Source organism: Dipodomys merriami, unplaced genomic scaffold (genome assembly GCF_024711535.1).
Source record: "Dipodomys merriami isolate MVZ:Mamm:240054 unplaced genomic scaffold, mDipMer1.0.p SCAF_188, whole genome shotgun sequence".
NCBI lineage: Eukaryota > Metazoa > Chordata > Mammalia > Rodentia > Heteromyidae > Dipodomys > Dipodomys merriami.
This window is the reverse complement of record NW_027203248.1, coordinates 834,684-862,300: the sequence shown is the minus strand read 5'-3', so window position 1 is coordinate 862,300 and position 27,617 is coordinate 834,684. Positions and strand designations below refer to the sequence as shown.

General features: G+C 39.1%; 1 protein-coding gene across 3 annotated transcripts in view; it reads left to right on the top strand.

The window, feature by feature from the left end:
* Elf1 (E74 like ETS transcription factor 1) overlaps nucleotides 1-27,617 on the top strand; it is a 94,385-nt gene that overhangs the window by 58,397 nt on the left and 8,371 nt on the right. For all 3 annotated transcript variants that reach the window (XM_070026677.1, XM_070026676.1, XM_070026679.1), the window contains exons 3-5: nucleotides 18,840-19,020; nucleotides 23,243-23,347; nucleotides 25,370-25,534. In XM_070026677.1, coding sequence (XP_069882778.1) covers nucleotides 18,840-19,020; nucleotides 23,243-23,347; nucleotides 25,370-25,534 — 451 coding nt within the window. The remainder of the gene's footprint in view (nucleotides 1-18,839; nucleotides 19,021-23,242; nucleotides 23,348-25,369; nucleotides 25,535-27,617) is intronic.

The following is a 27,617-nucleotide window of genomic DNA, read 5'->3' as shown; positions in this document are numbered from 1 at the left end:
CAATTTCTTCAGGCAGATGAATTGATTTCAGCAGTATTGTAATACATTTCAGTCCCAAGTGTGTGAGGAAGTATTTGCCTTCTCTAGACCTAGATTTTATTATCTTCAGGGGAATTAGAGAATTTCTAAATCAGCTTTTCTTGAATTTATGCATGATATGCAAATTATAATCTTCAGAATGTGAATAAAAGACAGGAGATACTGAAGTTCCCTGTCTATAGGGTTTTGGGGATTTTTTTTTTTTTTTTCGGGGAGGGATCAGGTCGTGAGGCCTGAACTCTGGGCCTGGGCACTGTCCCTCAGCTCTTCAGCTCAAGGCTAGCACTCTACCAATTGAGCCAAAGCACCACTTCCAGCTTTTTTTTTTCTGCTTATGTAGTGCTGAGGATCGAACCCAGGGCCTCAAGCAGGCAAGGCAAGCGCTCTACCACTGAGCTACCTTCCCAGCCCCGGTGTTGGGGATTTTATAATTTTATTTTAAACAGATTATATGAGCAGTATGATGTGGGAGAAATAGTGTTAAGTATTGGAGAGACTCATACTAGGAGAAATATTTGAGTAGTAAGTTTAAAAAATGCCTAATGTGGTTGACTTAGTTTTTGAAATAAACTTAATTCTAAAATTTAACTTTAGTTGGCAATTTTAATGTTTTGTATTGTAAAAACAGTTACTGCAAATAATAAAATTGACTTGCTATAGTTTCTTAACTTTTTTATTGTCCATTGAGTTGACAGAATTAAAAAAAAAATCCACAAAGGGTAATTAACTTGTCTTAATTTGCATTAACTTGTCTTAAAATCAAGATGAGCTTCCATTAGGGAGAAAAATGTTTGAAGGGAAACATTTCTGGTCCCAACTAAAAATATATTAATAGAGACAGTAGAAAAGAGAAAGTGTTTTGAACTTACTTTAAGACAGAAGGTTTATGTATATATTAAGGCTTGAAAATGTTTGCTATGCTATGCCATTCTCTTAGATGAAAGATCCTAGGTGAGATTTGGTAAACAGAATGTGACAACAGAGGCTGGGGCTATAAGATACTCTCTGGAATGCTCTAGTGCAGTGACTTTCACACTCTCCACCATGAGAAAGACATGTCACTTTACGGTTCCACATTTATATGTGTACACATAGCCTTAAAGTTGTGTAAAGCAGTCACAGATCATAAATTCAGGTAATGAGTACATTTCTTCTTTTGGATGTCACCCCTTCCTTCCTTCATTTCCTCCCAGTTTTCCCCTTCTATCCCTGTCCACAACTTACAAGGTCATTTTTCACATATTAAATATAGAATATCATGACTACATTTGTTTACTCTTCTTCCCTTCCTTTCTGTGCTTCCTCTCTACCCACCTCTCCCCAAAAAAGCCAACCCCAAATATAAAACAAACATTACCACCACCACCAATAACAATACAACCCGTGTTTCCATTTCCTGGAATTAGTTTCAATAAATTGTTTTTTTTTTTTGGGTCCAGTCGTGGGGCCTGAACTCTGGGCCTGGGCGCTGTCCCTCAGCTCTTCAGCTCAAGGCTAGCGCTCTACCACTTGAGCCACAGCGCCACTTCCGGCTTTTTTGTTTTTGCTTATGTGGTGCTGAGGAATCGAACTCAGGGCCTCAGGCCTGCAAGGCAAGCGCTCTACCACTGAGCCACCTTCCCAGCCCTCAATAAATTGTATTTTAAATGTTCAGAGAAGTTATACCTTTGTGTTCTTCCCCTAAGGGTGTCCTTTTTTAGTCTGACACTTTGAATGTTTTGAGTTTTGTGTAGATTATCATGTCCAGGTATATTTTAGCTCTAGCTTCCACATAATGAGAGAAAACATGTAGTGTTTTCTTTCTAAGCTTGGCTTACTTTACTTATCATGATTAGTTCTAGGTCCATCCATTTCCCAAAGCAGTACTTTTACTATATATGATGGGCTTAGTTTATCTTGGAGAGGTTATTTATGTATTTTTGTCTTTGGAAAGAGTGTTGTTAGCTTAACATGTATGTGTGCATTTTTTAGGTGTTTATTTTTGTTGGACAAAATCAAGCTTAGTTTTGTGAAATTATTACAAGGATTTCACAAATATTTGCCATGTGAAGCAAATACTATTATCTTCACTTTATGATGAGGAAACTAATACCTAATAAAGAAGTGACTTGTCCGAAATCAAAAGCTAGTTGAAAAAATAAAAGTAAATAGAGCCATAACCTGAACCTAGTTTGACTTTCACTAAGGATACATATAATCTTGCAGTGATGCATGCCAGTCTTACTGTTACGCAGTTATATGATGATAATCATGGTCAAAGAAATTACACTACTTTTTAAAATAATTATTGAAATTGTAAATAGCACATTTAAGAATTTATAAATTCAGGCTGGGAATGTGGCTTAGTGGTAGAGTGCTTGCTCAGTATCCTTGAAGTCCTGGGTTCAGTACCACATACACAGAAAAAGCTGGAAGTGGCGCTGTGGCTCAAGTGGTAGAGTGCTAGCCTTGAGTGAAAGAAGCTCAGGGACAGTGCCTCAAGACTGGCAAAAAAATTAATTAATTAAATAAAATTACAAATCCTAACTTGTACATCAAGTTTTCTTGTTTCTTAGGAGATTCCTTGGGTCATGAAGGTAGTTCATTGTGGTTGCATTTTGAGAATGGAATTACATATTGTAGACTGAGAAGTTATACATAAAAATGGTACTGTTGGTGGGAATGTGAACTAGTACAATGACTATAGAAATCAGCATAGAGGTGTCTCAAAAAACTGAAAATAGACCTACCTTATGGCCTACCATAGCAATATTTGTCATAAGTCTGAAGGAGAATAAATCAATACTTAAGATACTGAATGCTTATGTTCATTGTAGCATTCTTCACAATAGTCAAACTGGAATCAGCTGAGGTATCCAACATCAGGTGAATGGATAGAAGAATACTGTGTATGTGTGTGCATGCATGTACATATCCACAGGGGTATACACAGTGGAATATACATAGCCACAAAGAAAAATGAAATGTCATTTGCAGAAAATGAATGGAATTGGAGAACATAATCTTCACCAAGATAAGCCAATCTCAAAAAGCTAAATATCTTATATTTTCACTTACATTTGGAAGCTAGGCTTAAAAGACATACATATTCATAGACATGCATTTTTTAAAAAACAGTTTATTGTGATTATATATATATATATATTGTAAGTGTACATATGTGTATATACATATATATGCATCTAAGCTTTGTGTGTGTCTATGTACATGTGGGCCTGGGGCTTGAACCCTGGGATTTGTATACACCAGGTTAACGCTATATCTTCAGCCCCAACTCATCTGTTAAAAATGTACAATTCAGTGTTTTTTGTTTTTTTTTTCCTTCTCCGGTTAGTCTCTACACAAAGTTAGGTCACTGTAATCAAGTTTAGAACATTTTGTTATAACCAGAAAAATTCTACATCATTGAAGGTCATATACTATTTCTTCTCCTTTTTGCATATCTTGGGAAGTCGCGTTCTGCTTCCTATCTCTAGGAATTTGCCCATTCTGTGCATTTTCTTTTCTTTTCTTTTTTTTTTTTTGGGTCCGGTTGTGGGGCCTGAACTCGGCCTGGGCACTGCCCCTCTGCTCTTCAGCTCAAGGCTAGCACTCTACCACTTGGGCCACAGTGCCACTTCTGGCTTTTTTTTCCCTGTTTATGTGGTGCTGAGGAATCGAACCCAGGGCCTCATGCATGCAAGGCAAGCGCTCTACCACTGAGCCACCTTCCCAGTCCCTCTGTGCATTTTCTATAAATGGAATTATATAAAACATAATCTTATCGTGGCTATCTTCTTTCACTTTAGCATAATGTTTTCAAGGTTCATCTATGTTGTGCCATGTCTCAGTACTTCATTTGCTTTAATTGTTGAATCACATTCCATTGTATATATATGCTAGGTTGAAAAGTATCCAATCATTATTCTTTCTAAAGAATACTATATGTTTTTTGGGGGAGCATACTAGGGATTCTCAGGTTCTCAAATGTCCTGCCACTTGAGCCATGACCCCAGTCTTTTTGCTATTTTGTTTTTCATATAGAGTCTACAGTTAACTTGGCACAGGTTGGCCGGATTCTTCTACCTCCACCTCTGAGTAGCTGGAATTACCTAGATACACCACTACACCCAGAAGAATATTATTTTTTAAATGAGATTTGCATTTGCGTATGAATCTGTTATTCTCTATTACCCCCCCCCACCCGGCCACCACCCTTTTTTGTGCTGGTATTGAGGCTTGAAACTCACAGCTTGGGGCCTGTCCCTTATGATCCTCCCCCCGCAAGTTTAGTGCTCTATCACTTGAGCCATGGGCCATTCCCAGCTTTTGGGTAGTTAATGGAGGTAAGAGTCTCATGGGCTTTCTTTGCCCAGACTGACTTTGAACCATGATTCACAGATCTCCGCCTTCTGAATAGCTAGGATTACAGATGTGAGCCACTACAGATGTGAGCCACTGGCACCCAGTTTTGTTATTGTTTCTCAAGACACACCTTTCCTTTTCCTTGTCTCTCCTCCCCTCCCCTCCCCTCCCTCCCCTCCCCTCCCCTCCCCTCCCCTCCCCTCCCTCCCTCCCTCCCTCCCTCCTTCCTTCCTTCCTTCCTTCCTTCCTTCCTTCCTTCCTTCCTTCCTTCCATTTTGTGCCTATACTGGGACTTGAACTCAGGTCCTCATGTTCTTGGTTGGTTTTTTAATTCAAGGCCAGTGCGCTACCACTTGAGCTATACCTCCTCTTCCAGTTTTACTTAATTTTTTAAAAAGTTTACTTCTAGACTTAACATTATTCATATATTTTTGCTATACGTTCATTACAGACAATAAATATATCACACATACAGATGGATAATATAAACAGTGTTAATCTTTAGTGAGTATGTATAAAGATAATGTTATTTGATTTAGTGAAGTAAAAAGAAAACTAATTGTTAATGGTCTAGTAGCATTCATAAATGTAATAATGCTAATCACTGCTACATGAAAGTATTTATAACAAGTCCTGAAAAAGTTACAATACAGATAATACACAATAGAATTCTATGCTTCCATCTATGCCCCATTTGTAAGAAAATGGAAAGACTTGAAAAAAAATTATACTGAGTGAAGTAAGTCAGACCCAAAGAAACATAGACTGCATGTTTTCCTCATTTGCAATAATTAGAATGTGCCTATAAATCTACAGGTAAACCCAATGGACAGTAAAAGACAAATAATTACACCTGGACATGATTAATTAAACAGCAATGTAAACATTCACACAATAGCAATAAGACAGGATGATATTCTTAGGAGAGTATTGCAAGGGCTCAATATCAGTGTGCATAAGATCATATAAAATGATGCTTATCGAAATGATGAACTCTAAAAATGGAAGAAGTTTTTAATTATACTGTTTGGAGGTTTTTTTTCTTTCATTTTTGCTTTGTTGATTCCCTTCTGTCTTTGTTTTTGATTTTCCTTTTTCTTTCTTTTTTTCTTCTCTTTTCTTTTCTTTTATTGTGAAAATATCATACAGAGGGGTTACAATTGCATGAACAAGGTAATGTTCTTTTTCTTTTTTGTCCATAGTGGGGTTTGAACTCAGAGCTTAGGCACTATCCCTGTACTCTTCAGCTCAAGGTGAGCCCTCTACTGCTTGAGCTACAGCACCACTTCCAGTTTTCTAGTGGTTTATTGTAGATAAGAGTTTCACGGAGGGGGCTGGGAAGGTGGCTCAGTGGTAGAGCGCTTGCCTTGCATGCCTGAGGCCCTGGGTTCGATTCCTCAGCACCACATAAGCAAAAATAAAAAAGCTGGGAGTGGCACTGTGGCTCAAGTGGTAGAGCGCTAGCTTTGAGCTGAAGAGCTGAGGGACAGCACCCAGAGTTCAGGCCCCACAACTGGACAAAAAAAAAAAAAAAAAGAGTTTCACAGCGTTTCCTGCCTGGGCTGGCTTTGAACTGTGGTCCTCAGATCTCAGCCTCCTTGAGTAGCTAGGTTTACAGGTGTGAGCCACCGGTGCCCGGCTTCTGTTTTTGATTTTTGTACTCTTTGTCTTATATTTAAGTTTATCTGATTTGGGAAGGGGAAGGGGAAGCACAGAAAGGATGGGACAAAGGGTGAACCAGTTCAGCTGTGATACCCAGTAGACACTGTTGGAAATGAACTATACAATTTTGGGGGGAGGGAAGTCAGGAGAGGAAAAACTGGGAGAGAATGAGGGAGAGGGTGACACTGTTGAAAAGAAAATGTACTCATTACCTGACTCACTGATATCACCTTTACAATATATATATATATATTTTTGGTCGGTCATGGGGCTTGAACTCTGGGCTTGGGTGCTGTCCCTCAGCTCTTCAGCTCAAGGCGAGCGCTCTACCACTTGAGCTACAGCACCACTTCCGGTTTTCTGGTGGTTTATTGGAGATAGGAGTCTCATGGTCTTTCCTGCCCGGGCTGGCTTTGAACCGTGATCCTCAGATCTCAGCCTCCTGAGTAGCTAGGATTACAGGCGTGAGCCACCAGCGCCCGGCTACAATATTTTTTTTTTAAGTTACAATACAGGGCGGGAATTTTTCTTTATTCTTTATCTTACACCTTTCTCTTTTTGTCTTACTTTCTCCTCTTCTTTCCTACCCTCTCCTCTCTCCCCTTCCCTACTCTCCCTCTTCTTTAATATTAGGACAGTTCTTTTGGAAAATTGTTACAGTGTAGTGTAATGACTAGTAAAATGTGCACTCATCTGTTTAACCCACCTGATGTGATATTAAAGAGAAAGCACCAAAGATTAGAGATCAACAGGACTGGAGAATGTAACAGGATGAGGGAAAACTGAAGTTAGGGGAGACTTTTCTATTCTATGAGGTGATATTTTATGATTTTGTGTAACCTATTTATCCTCTGGCATGGGAAAAACCAAAAACATTTACAGTATCTATCTTTCTGTAGGAAAGGAACCACTGCTAAGCAAGTAACTACTTTCCTTCCTCTCTTCCTGCCTTAACACATAAACACATTAAGTATTTTGTTATCTGAAGACTTACAGGGCATTGCATTTTTTTTTTTTTTTTTTTTGGGTCCGGTCGTGGGGCCTGAACTCTGGGCCTCGGCGCTGTCCCTCAGCTCTTCAGCTCAAGGCTAGCGCTCTACCACTTGAGCCACAGCGCCACTTCCGGCTTTTTCTTTTTGCTTACGTGGTGCTGAGGAATCGAACCCAGGGCCTTGAGCATGCAAGGCAAGCGCTCTACCACTGAGCCACCTTCCCAGCCCTGCATTTTTTTTTTTTTAAGTAACTAGTATACATCTAGTTTTTCTGCCTTTGGTTTGATGACATGTAGGTAGTAGCTAGGATTACAGGTATGAACCATTGGTGCTCAGCGGATAGTGAAATAGCAATTTATCCTGCCTTAAGGAACAAAAAAAGGGCCAGGCGAGGGTAGCTCACACCTGCAATCCTAGCTACTCAGGAGGCTGAGATCTGAGGATCTTGGTTCAAAGCCAGCCCGGGCAGGAAAAGCCATGATACTTATCTCCAATAAAAACCACTAGAAAACCAGAAGTTGCTTTGTGCTCAAGTGGCAGAGCTCTACCTTGAGTTGAAGAGCTGAGGGACAGCGCTCAGGCCCAGAGTTCAAACTCCATGATCAACCAAAAAAAAAGGCCAGGTATTAGTGGCTCATGCCTATAATTCTAGCTACTAACGAGAGTGAAATCTGAGGATTGAGGTTGGAAGCCAGCCGGAGCAGGAAGTTCTGTGAGATTCTTATTTTCAGTTAACCACCAGTAAACTGGAAATGACTCTGTGGCTTAGTGTGCTAGCCTTGAGCAAAAAAAGCTCAGGGACAGCACCCAGGCCTAGAGTTCAAGCCCCATGACTGACTGAAAAAAAAACCAAACAAACCACACACATCTGGACAAAGATTAAAGAAGGCAGATTACCCTCAAAGAGCTGCAATAAGATAGACTGTAAATGACTCCACGGGGATTTACAATAGCAAATTGAAATGTTATCTTGGGAGAGTCTGGAGAAAAGACCATTTACTGAGATCTTTGTACTGTTGGTGTTATAATAGAAAACACCATTTACTTAGATCTTTGTATTGTTGGTGTTACAATAGAAAAGCCAGGCTTCTTCAGAAGCACCAGAAGTAAAACAAACAACTTAAGTTGTAGCTTTAAATATAACCTTATTGAGAAGATAATATATAACTTTTTAAAACTTAGCTTTAACTCAGGTGAAATTTTATTATAGCTAATGTTTATCTGTAGGAGCTTGTGTGTATAGTCTGGTAGTCGTGAAGCTTTTCAACTCTGGAGTCAGATCTCCAGGGTTGAGATTTGAACTCTGATCATGACATAGCATGTAGGGATTCGTTGGGGTAAGCTGTATGCAAAACCTAATGTGGGAGGAACATTCATCTTTTTCACTGTCTAGTTTACGGTTTAGTCTATTGACATCTTTTTTTTTTTTGGGGGGGGTCCGGTCGTGGGGCCTGAACTCTGGGCCTGGGCGCTGTCCCTCAGCTCTTCAGCTCAAGGCCAACGCTCTACCACTTGAGCCACAGTGCCACTTCCGGCTTTTTTCTTTATGTGGTGCTGAGGAATCGAACCCAGGACCTCAGACAAGTGCTCTACCACTGAGCCACCTTTCCAGCCCCTCTATTGACATCTTAAAGACAAGAACTCGTGAACACTTCTTTAGTTTTCTTTTGGGTTTTTGTGAGACAAGGTATCACTATGTAATGGGTCTCAAGGTCTCAATATGTAACTGTCCTGGGACTCCTTGTGTAGGCAAAGCTGGCCTGGCATTTGTTAGCCTCCTGCTTTAGCCTCCTGCTTCTGGCTGCTATTACATATGCGCACCACCATACCTAGCCTAGAGAACACTTTTTACACATCACTGTAGTGATTTTCTTTTTAGTCTTTGTGTTAGTCACCAGAGAGAGCTTAGTTATTTTCCTTTCATATTAAGGAATATAATAGAATACTAATGTATATTATGATATTTATAGCAAGTGTATAACCCATAAAATATAGTGAGGAGACTAATGGAAGTGTGCATTTACTTTTATGGGGGGGGGGGCAGGGCTCTGTCCCTAAGCTGCTTTTGCTCAAGGCTAGCACTCTACCACTTGAGCCACAACATCACTTCTGGCTTTTTCAGAGTAGTTTATTGGAGATAGAATCTCACAGACTTACTTACCCTGGCTTGCTTCAGTCTTTGATCCTCAGATCTCAGCCTCCAGATTACACTTGTAATCCTAGCTACTAGCCACAGGTACCCAGCTGGATTTACATTTTTAAGCTCAGTGTTGCTCTTTGTCCAAGAATACTTTTTTGCTTTAGTCTTTTATTTTTGTTGGTCGTGGGGCTTGAACTCTGGGCCTGGGCGCTGTCCCTCAGCTCTTCAGCTCTAGGCTAGTGCTCTACCACTTGAGTCACAGCGCCACTTCTGCCTTTTTCTGCTTTTGTGGTGCTGAGGAATCAAACCCAGGGCTTCATGCATGCAAGGCAAGCACTCTACCACTGAGCCACCTTCCCAGCCCCTCTACTTTAGTCTTGAGTACAGTGTAAAGACAACACCGCCTTATAGTCTATGTACCCCTTTGTACTTACTGTTTTATGTGTGTACTTTTATTTTTTACAAATCACCCTATGATAGAAATTTTGTCCCCCATTCTCCTTCCTTTGGTTCTGGGGATTGAACCTAGGATCTTGCACAAAGTCAACATTCTAAATACATGCTTTCCTACTAAGCTGCACTCCAACCAACCCTCTTCATGTTCCTTACTTTTTGGCCTTTGTCTTTTTTATTATGTGTAACAGGTTTTGCTGTGTTGTTCAGGCTGGCCTTTACCTTGCACTCTCTTGTCTCAACTTCTCAAGTAGCTGGAAATACAAACACACATCACTTCAGCTGGCTTAATTTCTCTTAGTATAACTTTACCCTGAATTTACTACTGGAAAACTAGATATACTTCGACATATTATAGATTTGTAGGACAGTGTTAAAAAGGCATCCATAGTAATCATTCTTCAAAATAACTTAGTTTAATATATGTCTAGGTTCCAATTCTGAATTAAACTCTTTAAAAAGAGTATCTTGTAGTAGAAAATTTGCCTTACTGGGCTCGTATCACTTGAGCCACAGTTCCACTTCTGGATTTTGGGTGGTTATCTGGAGATAAGAGACTCATGGAAAGCTAGCAGTCTTATCACTTGGGCCACAGTTCTACCAAGCATTTTTGGTAGTTAGTTGGACTATTCTTCTATGTTGGCTTCAAACTGAGATCTTCAGATCTCTGCCTCCTGCATAACTAGGATTTCAGATGTGAGCTGCCTGTAATCCTGCACCTGGCCTGACAGTACTTGTTCTTGATTTGATTATATTCTCTACTAAGGGATACTGGTGTAAAGAACCAGGTATGGATTTTATACGACATTTGGACTTACTGCATTGAGTGAGATAGTTTTACAGATTTTGGAGATGATCTAATTTGATAATTTTGCTTGAAAAAAAAAGTGTAGGTAACAGTGAAAAAAACAGAAAATTCAAGAAATAATTCCCACATAAACTGGTAGATCCAAGTGTGTGTGTGTGTGTGTGTGTGTGTGTGTGTGTGTGTGTGTGTGTGTGTGTGTGTGTGTGTGTGTGTGTGTGTGTGTGTGTGTGTGTGTGTGTGTGTGTGTGTGTGTGTGTGTGTGTGTGTGTGTGTGTGTGTGTGTGTGTGTGTCACTCCTGGGGTTTGGACTCAGGGCTTGGGCATGTCCCTGAGCTTCTTTTGCTCAAGGCTAGCACTCTACCACTTGAGCCACAGTGCCTGTCCTTGCTGTTGGTGTTTATGTGGTACTGAGGAATTGAACCCAGGGTTTTATGCATGCTAGACAAGCACTCTGCCACTAAACCACGTTCCAAAACAGTCGAAATATTTTCATAGGTGAGTTCTTCTCAACTTTAGTGAGTTATTTAAACAGTTTCAGTTCAGGTAATTCCTAAGTCATTTTTCTAAGGCCAATATAACATTGATTCTGCAGCTTGTTAAAATGCTAATCCATACCATATGAACAATAGGATACTCTCAAGTATTTGTTGTCTGTTACTCTTTTTTTTTTTGTCAGTCATGGGCCTGAACTCTGGGCCTGGGCACTGTCCCTCAGCTCTTCAGCTCAAGGCTAGCGCTCTACCACTTGAGCCACAGCGCCACTCCCTGCTTTTTCTGCTTATATGGTGCAGAGGAATTGAACCCAGGGCCTCATGCATGCAAGGCAAGCACTCTACCACTGAACCACCTTCCCAGCCCTAACAAATTTTCTTTCTTTATTTTTATTTTTTGGTCATGGACTTGAACTCTGGGCCTGGGTGCTGTCCTTCAGCTCTTCAGCTCAAGGCTAGTGCTCTACCACTTGAGCCACAGCTCCACTTCTGGCTTTTTCTGCTTATGTGGTGCTGAGGAATTGAACCCAGTGCCTCATGCATGCAAGGCAAGCAGTCTACCACTGAACCACCTTCCCAGCCCTGTCTTACTCTTGGCAGATCTTGTATATGACATAATTTTTCTTTTGATCATTTGAATTTCTGTTACTAGGACAGAATTTATAATCCTAATGTTTTTTGGGTATGGTGGTAGTACTAGGATTTGAATCCCAAGACCTCAAGCTCTTGCTTGGCTTTTTCACTCATGGCTGAGGCTTTGCAACTTGAACAACACCTCCTCTTTTGGCTCTTTGCTGATTGATTGGAGATACAAATCTCAGACTTTTGTCTAGGCTGGCTTTGAACTTCAATCCTCATATGTCAGCCTCCTGAGTAGCTAGGATTATAGGTGTGAGCCACCTACCCAGCTCCTATTTGGGGAGTTTTAATAATAGTTATTAATAACACCCTCAGATGTTCTGATTTAGTACTGGTAGGACACAGTGAGGTTTTACTATTCAAAGGTAGAAGTAGGAATGTTGCTCAGTGGTAGAGCTTTTTGCCTAGCATGTAAGAGGCCCAGAGTTTATTCATTATTTCAGAAAAAAAGAAACAAAAAGTTGTGAAAGATGTTAATTTAATCATCTAAATGGGAACTTTCAGTTTTATTTGGAGAGTCATTTTACAAAGAAGTAGCCAGATGAGTGGAATACAGTGTTTTTGTTAAGGGATCATAGGAAGTTATGTTGACATTTTTATCTTCTAAAAAGAAATAATAGGACTCTAGAGGGCATGGCTTAGTGATAGAGCTCCTGCCTAGGAAGCACGAAGACTTCAGTTCAAAGCCCAGTATTGCTTTGACACCCCAAATCTTTTGCCATCAACAGTGTTTTATAAATAACTCTAACTTCTTAACATTTTTCTTAACATTGTTCTTTTGGGGGTGGGATAATGTTTCAAGGCTGGTTTCAAACTGCTGGGGTCAAGTAATCCTCCTGTTTCAGCCTTCCTGGTAGCTGGAACGATAGTTATACACAACTATGCCCAGTCATCTGACAACTTTCTCTCTCTCTGTCTCTCTCCTTCCTTCCTTCCTTCCTTCCTTCCTTCCTTCCTTCCTTCCTTCCTTCCTTCCTTCCTTCCTTCCTTCCTTCCTTCCTTCGTTTCTTCCTTCCTTCCCTCCTTCCCCCTCTCTCTTTCTTTTTGCTTGCTTGCTTGCCCTAGGATCTCACATGGCTTTCTTGCTTATGGGTGGCTATTGTGCTTCTAAGTCTCCAGTTTGGCATTTTTACTGGTTAATCATGATGGAGTCTTTTCTATCTGGGCTGCTTTTGATCTGTGATCCTCTATGTCTCAGCCCTCTGATTAGCCAGGATGATAGGCATGAGCCACTGGCATGCTGTGGCCTTCTTGAAGCTCTTCTTTTGAATAAATCATGGAAAGGAATCTAGTTGGCACATATAGGGAAAAATACCTCAAGTAGATAAGTTTAGATAGTCTTTAGCAAAGAAACCTGAATATAATGTCTAGGTTCTATTTAAAATGTGGTGAGATTTTATTTATCTATAGCTACAAAATCTTACCATTTTTTAAGTATACATAATTTAAAAATATATGTATATAGATAGATAATGTAAGTCCTAGTATTTATTCTTCTAAATCTAAATCTTAAGAGGTCAGGAATATTGGAGATGTAACTCATCAGTAAAACATTTGCCTAGCATGTTTGAGGGCCTGAGCTTGATCCCCAGCACCAAGGAGGGGAAAAAAAAGTTCTAGTTCTCTATGAGCAATGTTTTTTTCTATGAGCAATTTTGCAGTGTATTGTTATGGAGTTTAAATTCGTGATGATTCATCGTTTAGTCAGTCGCCAGTCAATCCAATTTAAAAGGCAGTTTATCCTGAGTCCAGACCAGCAACTGGAATTACTAGACTTTGTATTGTCTTTCCATTTATGGTAATACTTAAACACTGACAGTGTTTTCTGGTCACCTGAGAGGAATTGCCTAGATTTTTGTGTGTACAGACTCAGGCTTCTTACCTGTAAGTTAGTCTTTCTTACAAACGGATTTATAGAGCCTTGTAAAAAGTAGAGATAGACTTTAAATGTACATTCACATTTTAATCGGCTAAGTATGGCTAGTGATTTTCATGAGATCAGCAAGTACCTCAGGAGAAGGCTGTGTGACTAAATTGGTGATGATCTTAGGATATACCTAATGGATTGAGAAGAATTGACAATGCCAGGAAAATTTACTCATAGAGTCAGAGGCATAAAGCCTTGGGACAGATAATGTTAAAACCATGCCTCCTTCTGCAAACACAGCTGTTTAACCTACTTCATTTCTAGATATAGCCACATAGAAAAACCCCCAAAGCACTCTGAGTGGCTGAAAGTTACTAGTGTATGCTAACCTTGCCCAGCTTGTGTTTGAGATAGAGTCTCATTGACTTTTGTTGGGGTAACCTTGAATCTTGGTCTTTCTGCCTCTGCCTCCCGAGTGTTGTATTACAAGCTGGAATTTTTCTTCATAAGGGTTTTAAAAGTTATTCAGTAGTTTGTGTGGCCAGGTGTCGGTGGCTCACGCCTGTCATCCTAGCTACTCAGGAGGCTGAGATCTGAGGATTACGATTTAAAGCCAGCCCCTGCAGAAAAGTCCATTAGACTCTTATCTCCAATTAACCACCAGAAAACCGGAAGTGGCGCTGTGGCTCAAGTGGTAGAACACTCGCCTTTAGCTGAACAGCTCAGGGACAATCACCCAGGCCCAGAGTTCAAGCCCCACGACTGAAAAAAAAAATTGTTTGTTTCAACTGAAGTAGAATATATTTGAGTATAGACAGTATCTGATGGAGATCAAAGGAACCTGGTAACGGTAGTTGCCTCTACAATGGCATTGGCGTCGAAGTGGCATCTACTATAGTGCTATTTGACAAGGGGTTTCTGAGACCTCACTTGTGGGAACACCTCCAGTCCAATTAAAGTTCAGTAGAATAGAACAAGGAAGAAAACAATAACTATCTGTAGTTATTGGAAATATAAAAGCTATATAGATTCAGAAAAAAATATGGAGGCATCCTCTGTAATATTTGCACTCTTACAAGTTTTTGTCCAGCAAAGTTTGGATATGGAAAAATTCTTTGGTTTTGGTGTGAAGATGAGCCTGTAAATTCCATTGATATGCCTTTATCTCACACTTAGTAGATGACCACCCAGAGCACATAGGGTTATAACAGTATAAACGGAGACCATGTGATCTCTGAGCTTTTTTTGTTAGAAGAACAAGAGCTTAAGTGGAGCTCCTAGGAGAAAGGCAGTGTTTTAACTAGTAGATGTTTGTGTTAGTTTGGGTTATACGTATAATAATTACTTCTCTAGAAAGGAAAAAGCAAATCCTAATGACTATACTCTGGACCTTTTATATTCTCCCCTCTCCCCATCTCTTCCCCTCTCTCTCTTCCCTCCTTCCCTCTTCCTTTCTCCCTTTTCCTCTCTTCTCTCCTACCTCTTCCCCCCACATCCCCTCTCCCCTCCCCTCCCCTCTCCTTTCTTGTCCTCTCCTCTTGTGAATTTTATGTTTCACAGCAAAATTTTTGACTGTCTTAGTTTCTGTTTAAAATTAAGTTTCCAATTTCAAAGTTCAGTTACATGTTGCTCACTTCCTCTTTTCTGAAACAGGAAGAAAATATTTGGAAATAAAACCACCCAAATATGCTTTAGGATTATTGCCCATAATTTTAGAGCCTAGCATTCTTAAAAGTTAGGAGTCTGAGGGCTGGGAAAGTGACTCAGTGGTAGAGCTCTTGCCTTGCATGCATGAGGCCCTGGGTTCGATTCCTCAGCACCACATAAGCAAAAAGAAAAAAGCCGGAAGTGATGCTGTGGCTCAAGTGGTAGAGCTCTAACCTTGAGCTGAAGAGGGACAGGTCTCAGGCCCAGAGTTCAGGCCCCATGAGCGGACCCCCCAAAAAACAAACAAACAAAAAAACAATCAAAAGTTAGGAGTCTGTTTAGCACTTAAGAAATATATTAAATTTAGATACTTGAATTCTTATGCTCGAAGTAATACAGTGTATAATTCTATTAGTGTGCAGTTACATTAATGTATTGATTTTAAAAGATTGAGACTGCTTAGTATAATGAAACCATAAACTACATTTTCAGTATAGCAGATTGAAGGAAAATAAAGTATTATCTATGAGCAGTAACATTTCCTTGTATTTAAGAAGATGTGCTTTCCGGAGAAACGTTTAGTTATCATGCAGAAGGGATCTTTTCGCTAAATACTTATGAAAGGAAAAATAGTAGCTTTATGGGGCAGAGACCTAATAGATATCACCTTAACCAAGTGATCAAAGTAAATAGTCCCACGAATGGGACATGGGTATTTTGAGTCTCTTAACATATGATGTACTTTAAAGAATATAACATTACTTCTTTGGTATTCTTGACAAATTGAATCTAATTGTGAAGAAATATCCAAACACAAATTGAGGGAGGTTATTTTATAAAACAAATGACCTGTTGTCTTTTAAAATCAGCATATTTTAATTGTACAACTGAGTTTAATTGTGGTGTTTCCCTAACTACACTTAATGTACTTTGATCAAATGCACCTCTTCTGTTGCATTCTTATGTACTCCCTGTTTTAAAGCAATTTTAATAGATTATTTTCATACATGCATATAAAATACTTGTACAGCATTCCTTCCTCTATTATCCTCTCACTTTCCACTGATTTCCACCTTCAAACAATTTCTGTTATTAACTGGGTGTGGTGGTATGTGCCTGTAATTCCAGCACTCAGGAAATTGAGGGAGGATCTCAAGTTCAAAACCAGCCTGTTACATAGTGAGAATTTGTCTTAAAAAAAAAAAAAAAGAAGGAAGAAAAACAGAAAAGAAAATGGAAAAAAATAAACATATTATGATGGTGAGATAGAGACTATAAAGAATCACTCCAGATGAAAGGAGGAAAAACGGTTCCAGATTCAGGAAGATATCATTAAGAAATAGGATGTGAAACTGGGAAATGGTGGCTTAATGCTTTTAGTTTAAGCAACTCTGGATGGAGGCAGAGATCTGAGGGATGGTAATTCCTTGCTACCCTGGGCAGGAAAGTCTGAGATTCTTTATCTAATGCAGATGTTATCTGGATTAGGGAAGGGAAGGGGAAGAACCGAATGGTGAGACAAAGGGCAAGGGGGAAATCAATGAAACAGAGATATTCACAAGACCACTTGTTGGTAATGATCTGTTGGGGGAGGAAAAGTAGGAGAAAAAACAGGGAAGGGGTAACAAGTTTGACAAGAATTGTATTTATTACCTTATGTAACTGTAACCCCTCTGTATATCACCTTGACAATTAAAAAAAAACAACTTGGAAGTAGTGCTATGACTTAAGTGGTAGAGTAGCTAGCCTTGAGCAAAAAAAGTTCAGAGACAATGCCCATGCTCTGAGTTCAAACCCCAGGATCTGAACAAAAACAAACATTTGAGGAAACTTGAATAAGGTCTATAGATAATAATACAAGTATCAGTGTTAACATTCCTGGTAATTTTGCTACCCTTAGAGACAGCATATTTAGGAACACTGCAGTACTTTGGGTTAAAGAAGCACTGTCAGTTTACCACTTTCAGACAAATCAGTAAAAAACGTGATATGTAAGTGTGATTAAACACCACAAGGGGGGAAAAATCCAGGTTCACATTGCATCACAATTCTCTAGGGATATTTTTGTGACTTTCCTAAGTTTGAAATTACTTCAAAGTGTAAAGTTAATGGATGTAATAGTTTGATAAAGTCTGTCACTACTGATTTTTTAATGTTAAAAAAATCTCTGGATTATTTTTCTAATCTATAAAATGAAGTGGCTGGATGAGGTTAAACTTTTAAGGTTTTCCTATTTATGCATTCCTTGGCTTTCTAACCAGATATTTGTAACAGTAATTTTTACCCTGAATACAGCCATTCTCAAAGAAGCCACTAGTAGAAAGTGGAAGCTAAGTGTTTTTCCTGTGAATCAAATGATGTTAAAAAATAAAGCCTGATTGTGTGGGGAAAGATGGAGAAAGTTGGAATGGATGACATTGATCAAGATGCATTGTACTCATTGTACTCACAACCTGACTTCTGGAATTGAAACCATTTTGTAGAACTACTTAATAAAAATAAATACTAAAAAATGAGGCCTAGGTGCTACATGACAATATAATAGTTATTGAACTATTTTTTTTTCTTCCAGAGAAATTTTTATTGTGTATTTTGCTTGTTGATTTTTACTTAAGCACTCATGATATTTTATTAGTTTTCTGTTTTTTTTTTTGTTGTTGTTGTTTTTGCTGGTCATGGGGCCTGAACTCTGGGCCTGGTGCTGTCCCTCAGCTCTTAAGCTCAAGGCTAGTGCTCTACCATTTGAGCCACAGTGCCAATTCAGGCTTTTCTGCTTATGTGGTGCTGAGGAATCGAGCCCAGGGCCTCATGCATGCAAGGCAAGCACTCTACCACTGAGCCACCTTCTCAGCCCATCTTACTAGTTTTCTATGCAATATTATTTAACAATTGATTATTCAATGAAAATGTACTCCAGATCCAAGATTCATAATGAAATATATGTGGTAGAGATTCATGGTCCCTGAAGCTTAGGATTGTCGGTATATAAATAGGGGAACTGGGCTGGGAAGGTGGCTCAGTGATAGAGCGCTTGCCTTGCATGCGTGAGGTCCTGGGTTCGATTCCTCAGCACCACATAAGCAGAAAAAAAGCCGGAAGTGGCGCTGTGGCTCAAGTGGTAGAGTGCTAGCCTTGAGCTGAAGAGCTGAGGGACAGCGCCCAGGCCCAGAGTTCAGGCCCACGACCAGACCCCCCCCCTCCCCCCCAAAAAAATTAAATAGTGAAACTGGGCATGGAGGTATAAACCTGTAATCCAATTATTTAGGAGACAGAGGCAGGAAGATCCTGAGTTCTAGGCTAGCATAGGCCACAGGACAAATTCAAGACTCAATTCTAAGCTACAGTAACCTGGTCTCATGTAACTATAAATATGTGAAAAAAGATACAAGTAACTGGTGATGTATAAACTAAGTCCATAAAAAGTGTAGCGTAGTTACCCCCCCTTGTTGTTCTCCCTCCCTTCCCTCTCTTCCCTCACCCACCCACTTCGCTCCTCCCTCCAACTGTAATCCCTCTGTATAGCATCTTTACAATAAAATAAAATTTAAAAAAAGAAAATATAGCACAGGTTTGATGTGTACCTCAATAGATCAGATACAGTGTTGACCTAACATGTGCCAGGCCTTGTGTTTGATCCTTACCACTGCAAAAAGGCAAAACAAATGAGATAAAATGTAAAGCACTTTTGGCTTATTTCTAGCGAAAGCAAAATGTTGATAACCCTATTTCTCTCCCCGCCTCTCCCAACCTTTCCCAGCTTGGTGATCCAGCTATTTTTCCTGCTGTAATTGTGGAACATGTTCCTGGCGCTGATATTCTCAATAGTTATGCTGGTCTAGCCTGTGTGGAAGAGCCTAGTGACATGATTACTGAGAGCTCATTGGATGTTGCTGAAGAAGAAATCATAGAAGATGATGATGATGACATCACCCTTACAGGTACATTTGTCCTCATGTGACCTTACTACAGCACAGTTCGAGGTTTGGTGGTACAGAAAGCCTCTGCAAAAGCCATAACTCTATGGGAAAAAGAAAAGTGTTTGTCTTGTTCTATATCATATTTTTCTTTCCCCCTTTTCCCTAATTATATTGAGATGGAGTGATACAAAAAGGAGGCAAACTACAAAATTCATCAAGCCTTGACAAGCTAACTTTTTTTGTGTTTTTTTTTTGGCAGTTGTGGAGCCTGAACTCTGGGTCTGGGAGCTGTCCCTCAGCTCTGCAGCTCAAGGCTAATGCTCTACCACTTGAGCCACAGTGCCACTTCCGGTTTTTTCTGCTTATGTGGTGCTGAGGAATCGAACCCAGGGCTTCATGCATGCAAGCACTCTATCACTGAGCCACCTTGCCAGCCCTGACAAATTAACTTTTTATATTCTTAGCTCTGTATTCCTGGGAACAAGATGAAAAGAACTAGGAATGGAAAAAAATAGGAATGCTCAGGGCTGAAGGTGGCTCAGTGGTAGCGTGCTTGTCTTGCTTTTTTTTTTTTTTGGTGGTCATGGGGCTTGAACTCTGGGCTTGAGCGCTGTCCCTCAGCTCTTCAGCTCAAGGCTAGTGCTCTACCACTTGAGCTACAGTGCCACTTCCGGTTTTCTGGTGGTTTATTGGAGACAAGCGTTTCATGGATCTTCCTGCCTGGGCTGGCTTTGAACCGTGATCCTCAGATCTCAGCTCCTGAGTAGCTAGGATTACAGGCGTGAGCCACTGGAGCCTGGCTGAGTGCTTGCCTTGCATGCATGTGGCCTTGGGTTTGATTCCTTAGCACCACATAAGTAGAAAAAGCCAGAAGTGGCACTGTGGCTCAAGTGGTAGAGTGCTAGCCTTGAGCTGAAGAGCTGAGGAACAGAAACCAAGCCCAGAGTTCAGGCCTCATGACCTACCAAAAAAAAAAGAATGCTCTTTTCTTACTGCTGCCATAGGAAACAAAATAGGAGGTCATGACCTAATGTATGATAAGGCCTTGGGATGAATAGAGGATTTCTCTTCAGGTTCAGTCACAACTAGGAAGATATTTCACTGGAAAAAATAGGTTCCATATGTGTGCGGTAGGGTAATGTTACTTTTATCAGATATAAACATTGGTACATGCTTTGTAATGTATAGTGTATGTTTACACTCAGGTATCTTGCCCACATGATGTCAGGAATATTTGAGAAATTTTATTTGTAAGAAAATAGTTGCATCATTGTTACTAAGAGAAAGTTTACCAGAAACAGGCATAGTTAGATATATTGTCATTTTGTTGGTAGCATTGTGACTACTTAGACTCGGCTTTACTTTAGCGTCTTGTACAATGTTCAGGACATGGTATAAATTCAGTAAAAATTTCTTTGTCCTTTTTTGTTGGTTGTGGGCCTTAAACTCAGGTCCTCGGTGCTGTCCCTTTCAGTAAACATTTCTCGCATCAAAAATTTAGTTGGTGGCTCACGCATGTAATCCTAGCTATTGAAGAGGCTAAGATCTGAGGATCTCAGTCGGAGGCCAGCCCAGCCAGAAAAGGCCATGAATTAGGCACTAAAAAGCTGGAAATAAAGCTGTGACTCAAGTGTTAGAACACTAGCCTTGAGAAAAGAAATTCAGGGACAGTGCCCAGCCCCTGAGTTTAAGACCCAAGACTGGCTTAAAACAAACAAAAACACTACCAAATACTAAAACTTTGAAGTGACAATAACGTTCAGAGGTGCTATTAGTAAAAGAAAGTTGGATATTAGAATTGAATATTAAGGCCAAATACAGGTACTGGTCTATTTCAAGAAATGTACATATAACGTAGTGAGATTTTAATTAGAAAGGAGAGGAAGGATGACTGTGTATCCCATTTGGTGGCGAGTAGGGAGAAAAAGAAGTTAGATTCCTACCTACCTTAATCATACTCTAAAATATCAAAACAAATCCCATATTGGTTAAAATTTTAATGTCACAAGCAAAATCACCTAAAAACCAAAAGTACTTTGGAAAGTTGACTAAAGGATTAAACATTTATAGAACTGGGCATTGGTGGGCTGGGAAGTTGGCTCAGTGGTAGAGCGCTTGCCTTGCATGCTTGAGGCCCTGGGTTCGATTCCTCAGCACCACATAAGCAAAAAGAAAAAAGCCGGAAGTGGCGCTGTAGCTCAAGTGGCAGAGCGCTAGCCTTGAGCTGAAGAGCTGAGGGACATCGCCCAAGCCCAGAGTTCAAGCCCCACGACCGGACCCAAAAAAAAAAAAAAAAAAAAAAGAACTGGGTCTTGGTGACTCACACATGATAATGTTTAAAGTAGGGAATGAGCATAAATTTTCATTATACTGTGTCTCTTCTATTTTGTTTGAAATTTCTAATTATAAAAATAGTTAATGACCATGAAATTTGAGGCTTAAAGTAGATTATAACTGTCCTATATAACCTGCTCAACAAAATAATTAGTCACGATTTCCATGCTCATCAAAATGATTAGTTACTAATTTATTTCATATCAGGGTATAAATTTGAACTTACAAAAACTGTGCAATGTCAGGTACTGGTGGCTCATACTTATAATCCTAGCTATAGAGAAGGCTAAGATCTGGAACATTACAGTTCGAAGCCAGCCCAGGCAGGAAAGTCCTCAAGACTCTGTTTCCAAGTTACCAGCAAAAAAACAGATCTTGAAATATGACTGGTAGAGTACCAGCTGTGAACAAGGCTGAATGTGCTCAAGGCCTTAAGTTCAAAATTCTAGTACCATCAGAATTTTTTTTGGCAGAACTGGAATTTGAATTCAGGGCCTAATGCATGTGAGACAAGTACGCTACCATTAAAGCCACTTTTCCAGCCCCCTAAACACTGCATTTATATATTTATTTCTAGGTAAGTTTTATTTGTATAAAGCCTTGTATTGCTAAATTTTTTGAAAATTTTAAACTTTACTCTCACCTATGTGGAGCATCTTCTGTTACAAATACCATGTTTATATCTACTATTTTGTGTATGTATATGCCAGTCCTAGGATACTGTCTGTGAGCTTTTGTACTCAAGGCTCTGTCACTTGAGCCACAGCACCACTTACAGTTTTTGGATGGGTTATTTGGAGATAAGAGTCTCATGGACTTTCCTGCCCTAGCTAGCTTTGAACCATGATCCTCAGATCTCAGCCTGGGATTATAGTAGCTGGGATTACAGCTATGAACCACTGGTGCCTGGCTTATATTTACCTTTTATTCTTGTGTAAAATAAAAGGTTTAGATTCAGTTATATACTGTCACTTCAACCTTGAAGGATCTAGAGATACAAAATGATTTATTTGGTATTAAGTCATTTAGTAACAAGATTTCTGTCAAACCAGGACCCTTTCCATAGCAGTCTAATGTTCATCTTTATTCTGGAAATGTAAGAATTACAAATTAATTGGTTTTCATTCAGAGTATGAACTATATTTTACTTATCTCCAGCTCCTTGCAAAAGGTTGGGGTCTTTTATGGTGGTTGTTTTGAATTTATGTGTGTGTGTGTGTGTGTGTGTGTGTGTGTGTGTGTGTGTGTGTATCAGTATCTGTGTGTATGTATATGCTTGTGCTTGTGCTGGTACTGGTGCTTAAACTTAAGACCTCAAACCCTTGGTTAGCTATTTTGTTCAAAGCTTGCAGTATATCACTTGAATCAAATCCCTACTTCCAGCCTTTTGCTGGTTGATTAGAAATAAGAACCTCTCAGATTTATCTGCCTGGGCTCAGCTTTCTGAGTAGCTTGGATTACAGGTGTAAGCCACTAGCATCTGGCTATAAAAGTTATTATTTTTTTATTTTTTATTTTTTTCGGTTGTGGGGCCTGAACTTTGGGCCTGGCCACTGTCCCTCAGTCCTTCAGCTCAAGGCTAGTGCTCTATGACTTGAGCCACTGCTCCATTTCCAGCTTTTTCTGCTTATGTGGTGCTGAGGAATCGAACCCAGGGCCTCATGCATGTAAGGCAAATACTCTACCACTGAGCCAGGATTCCAGCCCAAAAGTTATTTTTAAATAAAATTAGGCACTTACTTAATAGCCAGATTCAGTACTGTTTCATATGTTCACAAAAATTATACATATTATAATTTGTGTGCATATAAACTTAGAGTATGAAATGATGCATCTTGCTTCAGCTAGTAATTTATGAATTTCAGAGCAACATATATATTGTAGCTAATTTTTCTTTGTATGTGTTCAGTTGAAGCTTCCTGTCATAATGAGGATGAAACTATTGAAACGATTGAGGCTGCTGAGGCACTCCTCAATATGGATTCTCCTGGCCCTGTGCTGGATGAAAAACGAAGTAAGTGGTTGAATCACTCATAGTATGTACTTTGTGAATTATTCTTGCCATTTCTCTCTCCATTAAATGGTAAATATCAAAACTATGTTTATATTTTTGAGTTTCTAAGCACATTTTATAGGACATTATTAGTTGAGTCACCTGTGTTAAAATCTTCAAAGAAAACTTTTTTTGTGGAGGTACTGATATGGGGTCTTGAACTCTGAGCCTTTTGCTTAGCTTTTTTGCTCAAGCTAGCATTTCACCACTTGAGCCACATCTTCATTTCTGGATTTTTACTGGTTAATTGGAAAAAAACGTTGCTTGGATTTGTTTGCCAGGCTGGGCTCAAACCAGGCTCCTCAGTTTCTTGAATAGCTAGGATTACGTGAATGAGCCGCCAGTGCCTAGAATAGAAAACTCTGTACTTTGGGGACTGAAGCCTTCAGGAGCAAAAGAGTAATACATTAATTGTCACACAGTACACTGATAAATTTCCTCTCTTAACTCCATTGGTGAAAATATTAAAGTTTTTGAAACCAGGCTATTATAATTTAGCCATTTCTATAGATAAGCATAATTGAACAGATAAAAATCCATTGAAATTTTTACTTTTAATTTTTTTAAAAAGTTTATTGTTATTATAAAGATGATGTACAGAGGGTTACAGTTTTTACTCACTTTTAGTGTCATAAAATTTATTGCTGTGATATTGATACATTTTTTTAAAATCCATGTTCGCCTTTGGGCTTTTCTGACAAGGACTTAAACTCATAAAATTACTAAATCATTACAAAATATTTGCTATATGCCTAGTAGCATACAGCAATAAAAGATGTACAAATTTTTAGGCTATAACAGGATAATACAAATGAATAATGTTTGTCTTTTCCTCTGTGTTTAATATTTTAAGTTAGTTACTTATGTGAATAATTGTAAAAGCCAAAAATAATGACATGGAGAGTAATAGCAAAGTGTTCTGGAATGCTCTAGATGAGAACAAGAGAGATAGGCATTAAGAGGGATAGGCATTAAGAGGGAGTGCTTAGCTTGAGTTATAAATGATAAATAAGCTTCACTAGATAGAAGAGAAAGGAAAGAGTACTCTAGCTAGAGGGAATAAGTCAACAGACACAGACTTGTGAAAAAACGAAAATTTAAGAGGAACGTGGCTTGTTGTACCTGAAGTACAAGCTTTCTGGTGAGTGGAAAATGAGATTAGAAAGGTAGTATTACATTGTCAGAGCTGTGAAAGGCATATTACAAAGTTTGCATTGTTCTTAAATTTTTTTCTTAGTAAATTATAGGAAGAGTTTTTTTCCTATAATTTTTCCTTCTAATTTTATGTAGAGGGATACTTTGGTCAGTCTTTAGAAGATAACTCCAAAGCCAGATGCCTGTGGCTCCAGCCCATGAAACTAGCCAATTGGGAGGCTGAGATTAGGAAAATCAAAGTTTAAGACCAGGCTGGACAGAAACGTTTGAGAGACTTTCTCAACCCATATCTGTACCACAGTGATTTGTCTCTGACATTCCAAGCTCCAAGCTACTTAAGTGGGAGGTTGAAATTGGGAAGGTAGAAGTTCCAGGACAGAATTTCTGCAGAAGGATACTAAACGTGGTGGTTGCATGCCTGTGACCCCAGCAACTACAGGAATTCTGTAGTTCAATCATAACTCAGGTGGATCACAATTAAAGTACATGCTAGGGCACTAAAGGTGAGACCCTTTCTTATATACAATGAGGGGGTAGGACTGGAAGGTGTGGCTCAGCAGTAGTATAATTGCCTACCAGTGAAAAACTCTTAACACTAAATAAAAAAAGTAAACTAAAAGAAGGTGATGAAATATTCGTGATAAGAACAAAAGAAAAATAATGATATAGTCCAGACAAGCCTGTACTGATTTAGGATTCTTGATATAGGACAGAGAAAACAAAAGGAGAATACAGTTGTTCAATTTCTACTCATATCTTCATAGAATTAGGAAACTCTTTTCATTTCTAATACACTGTTGATTGTAATTTGTATTCTATTTCCATTAGATAATAACATATTTAGTCATTCTGAAGATGACATTGTTGCTCCAATCACCCATGTATCCGTCACATTAGATGGGATTCCTGAAGTGATGGAAACTCAACAGGTGCAAGAGACATATGCAGATTCACCAGGAGCCTCATCCCCAGAACAGCCTAAAAGAAAGAAAGGTGGGTACTTAATTTGTTTGGTCAAATAATCAAGTCTTGATGTGGAGTCCAAATATTTGTATTCAAGCCTATATCTACAGCAATTAAAACACGCAAGAAAAAATTGAGGGCATAAAACAAATTAAAACAGTATTTCATGTTATAGCCATTAAAATTATATTACACATTTAAAATATAAAAAAATACATGTCAGAACCAGGTGCTGGTGGTTCATACCTGAATCCTAGCTACTCAGGTGGCTGAGATCTGGGGATTGTGGTTCGAAGCCAGCCCAGGCAGGAAAGTCCATAAGACTCTTTATCTCCAATAAACTACTCAGAAAAAGCCAAAAGTGGTGCTGTGGCCAAAATGGTAGAGCACTAGCGTTGAGCACAAAGAGGGCTCAGGGACAACACCCAGGCACTGAGTTCAAGCCCCATGACTGGCAAAAAAGGAGGGAAAAAGATTTATGTCAGCTTTTGAAGTCTTCAAAGTTTTACCTAAACCCTTTCGTACAAGCTCAAAAACGGCTTTGAAGATAAAAGCAGGTCAGAATCCTTCCAAGGAATATAATTTGAAAGATGTCAGTCTACTAGTAATTCCTTAGATGAGGGGGAGTGGATCAAAGGGGAGTGAGAATGTTGAAAGGGGAGACACTGATCAATATGCATTGTATTCATAAACTGCTTTGTTAAGTGGCAATGCCTTTGTACAACTATTTAAAGATAATAAAAAAAAACAGTTGCTTTGGAAATAGTTTCAGTTTCTTAAATTTTATAATGTATATTAAGTAACCATTCTGCTACTAAGTGTTGAAATAAAAAGAAATTAAACCTATGTTCATAGACAAAACTATGCATGAAGGTTTTTAGAAGCCCTATTTGTAAATGTCTATAACTAGAAACAACCCAAATATCCATCAACTTCTGATTAAATAGATGAATTAGTATATAAATATATCTATCTATCTATATATACCTATAATTGAGTAGTAAAATTAAAGTGTTGATACATGTAATGAAAAATGAATGAATCTAAACCCAGATGATAAAGAAATATGCTCTCATACAACCTTAGACACTGACTACTCTGTGACAACAGATGAGTCCTTGCAGATTGAGTAGTTTGGGAAAAGAGGTGGTGACTTAAGTACAGAATGTTAATCCCCTCAGGCAGCAGGCTTGTCTTAAAAACAGGCCAGCAAACTGGTTCTAGGTGAGTGGCAAAAGGTGGTCTCAAACAAGGTTTTTCAACAGTTCAGCAACTCAGATGAAGGCTGTCTGGATGGACTTTATAATTTAGTGATTCATAATGGATAACTATAAAGTTTGTTTGTTAAAAGAAATACAGAAAATGAGATGTTTAGGAATACATACAAAAATTACCATTTCATAAAAGCTTTGCCTCATAGATTCTCTAAATCTCTTAAGTTTCTAATATTGGCAAATTAAGTGTATGAAGAAATACCTTTAATAGAAAAGTGGAAGTATGGCTCAAGTGGTGGTAGAGCATCAGCCTTGAGTGGGAAAGCCAAGCAAGAGTTGAAGGCCGTAAGTTCAAATCCCACTTCTGGTACAAACAAAAAAAGGGGAAAAAATGAAAGAAAACATGTAGGAGACAAACACTTTAATATTTTGAGGTGGGTGCTGGTGGCTCACTCCTATAATCCTAGTTTATAAGAAGTCTGAGATCTGAGGACTGTCTAGGAAGGTTCTTCAATTAGCCACCAAAAAGCTGGAAGTGGGGCTGGGATGTAGCTCAGTGGTAAAGTGCTTGCCTAGTAAATGTAGCATTCTGGGTTCTATCCCCAGAACCCAAAAAAACCTGTAATTACAGTTAAAAAAAAAAAAAGTTAGAAGTGGAAGTATAGTTATGACTCAATTGGTAGAGCACCAGCCTTGAGCAAAAAAGCTAATGGACAGCACCCAATTCCTGAGTTCCAGCCCCAGTACTGGCACAAAAAAGAATAAAGAAAAGGTAAAAGCCTCCTTGTTCAAAAGTTTATGTATGTTACAGGCGTAGACAAACCAGTATAGCTAATTTTTAAGCCTGAGTTTTATCTTTGTGAAGAGTAGTCTCCATAATTTTAAGAAATTATGGTTAC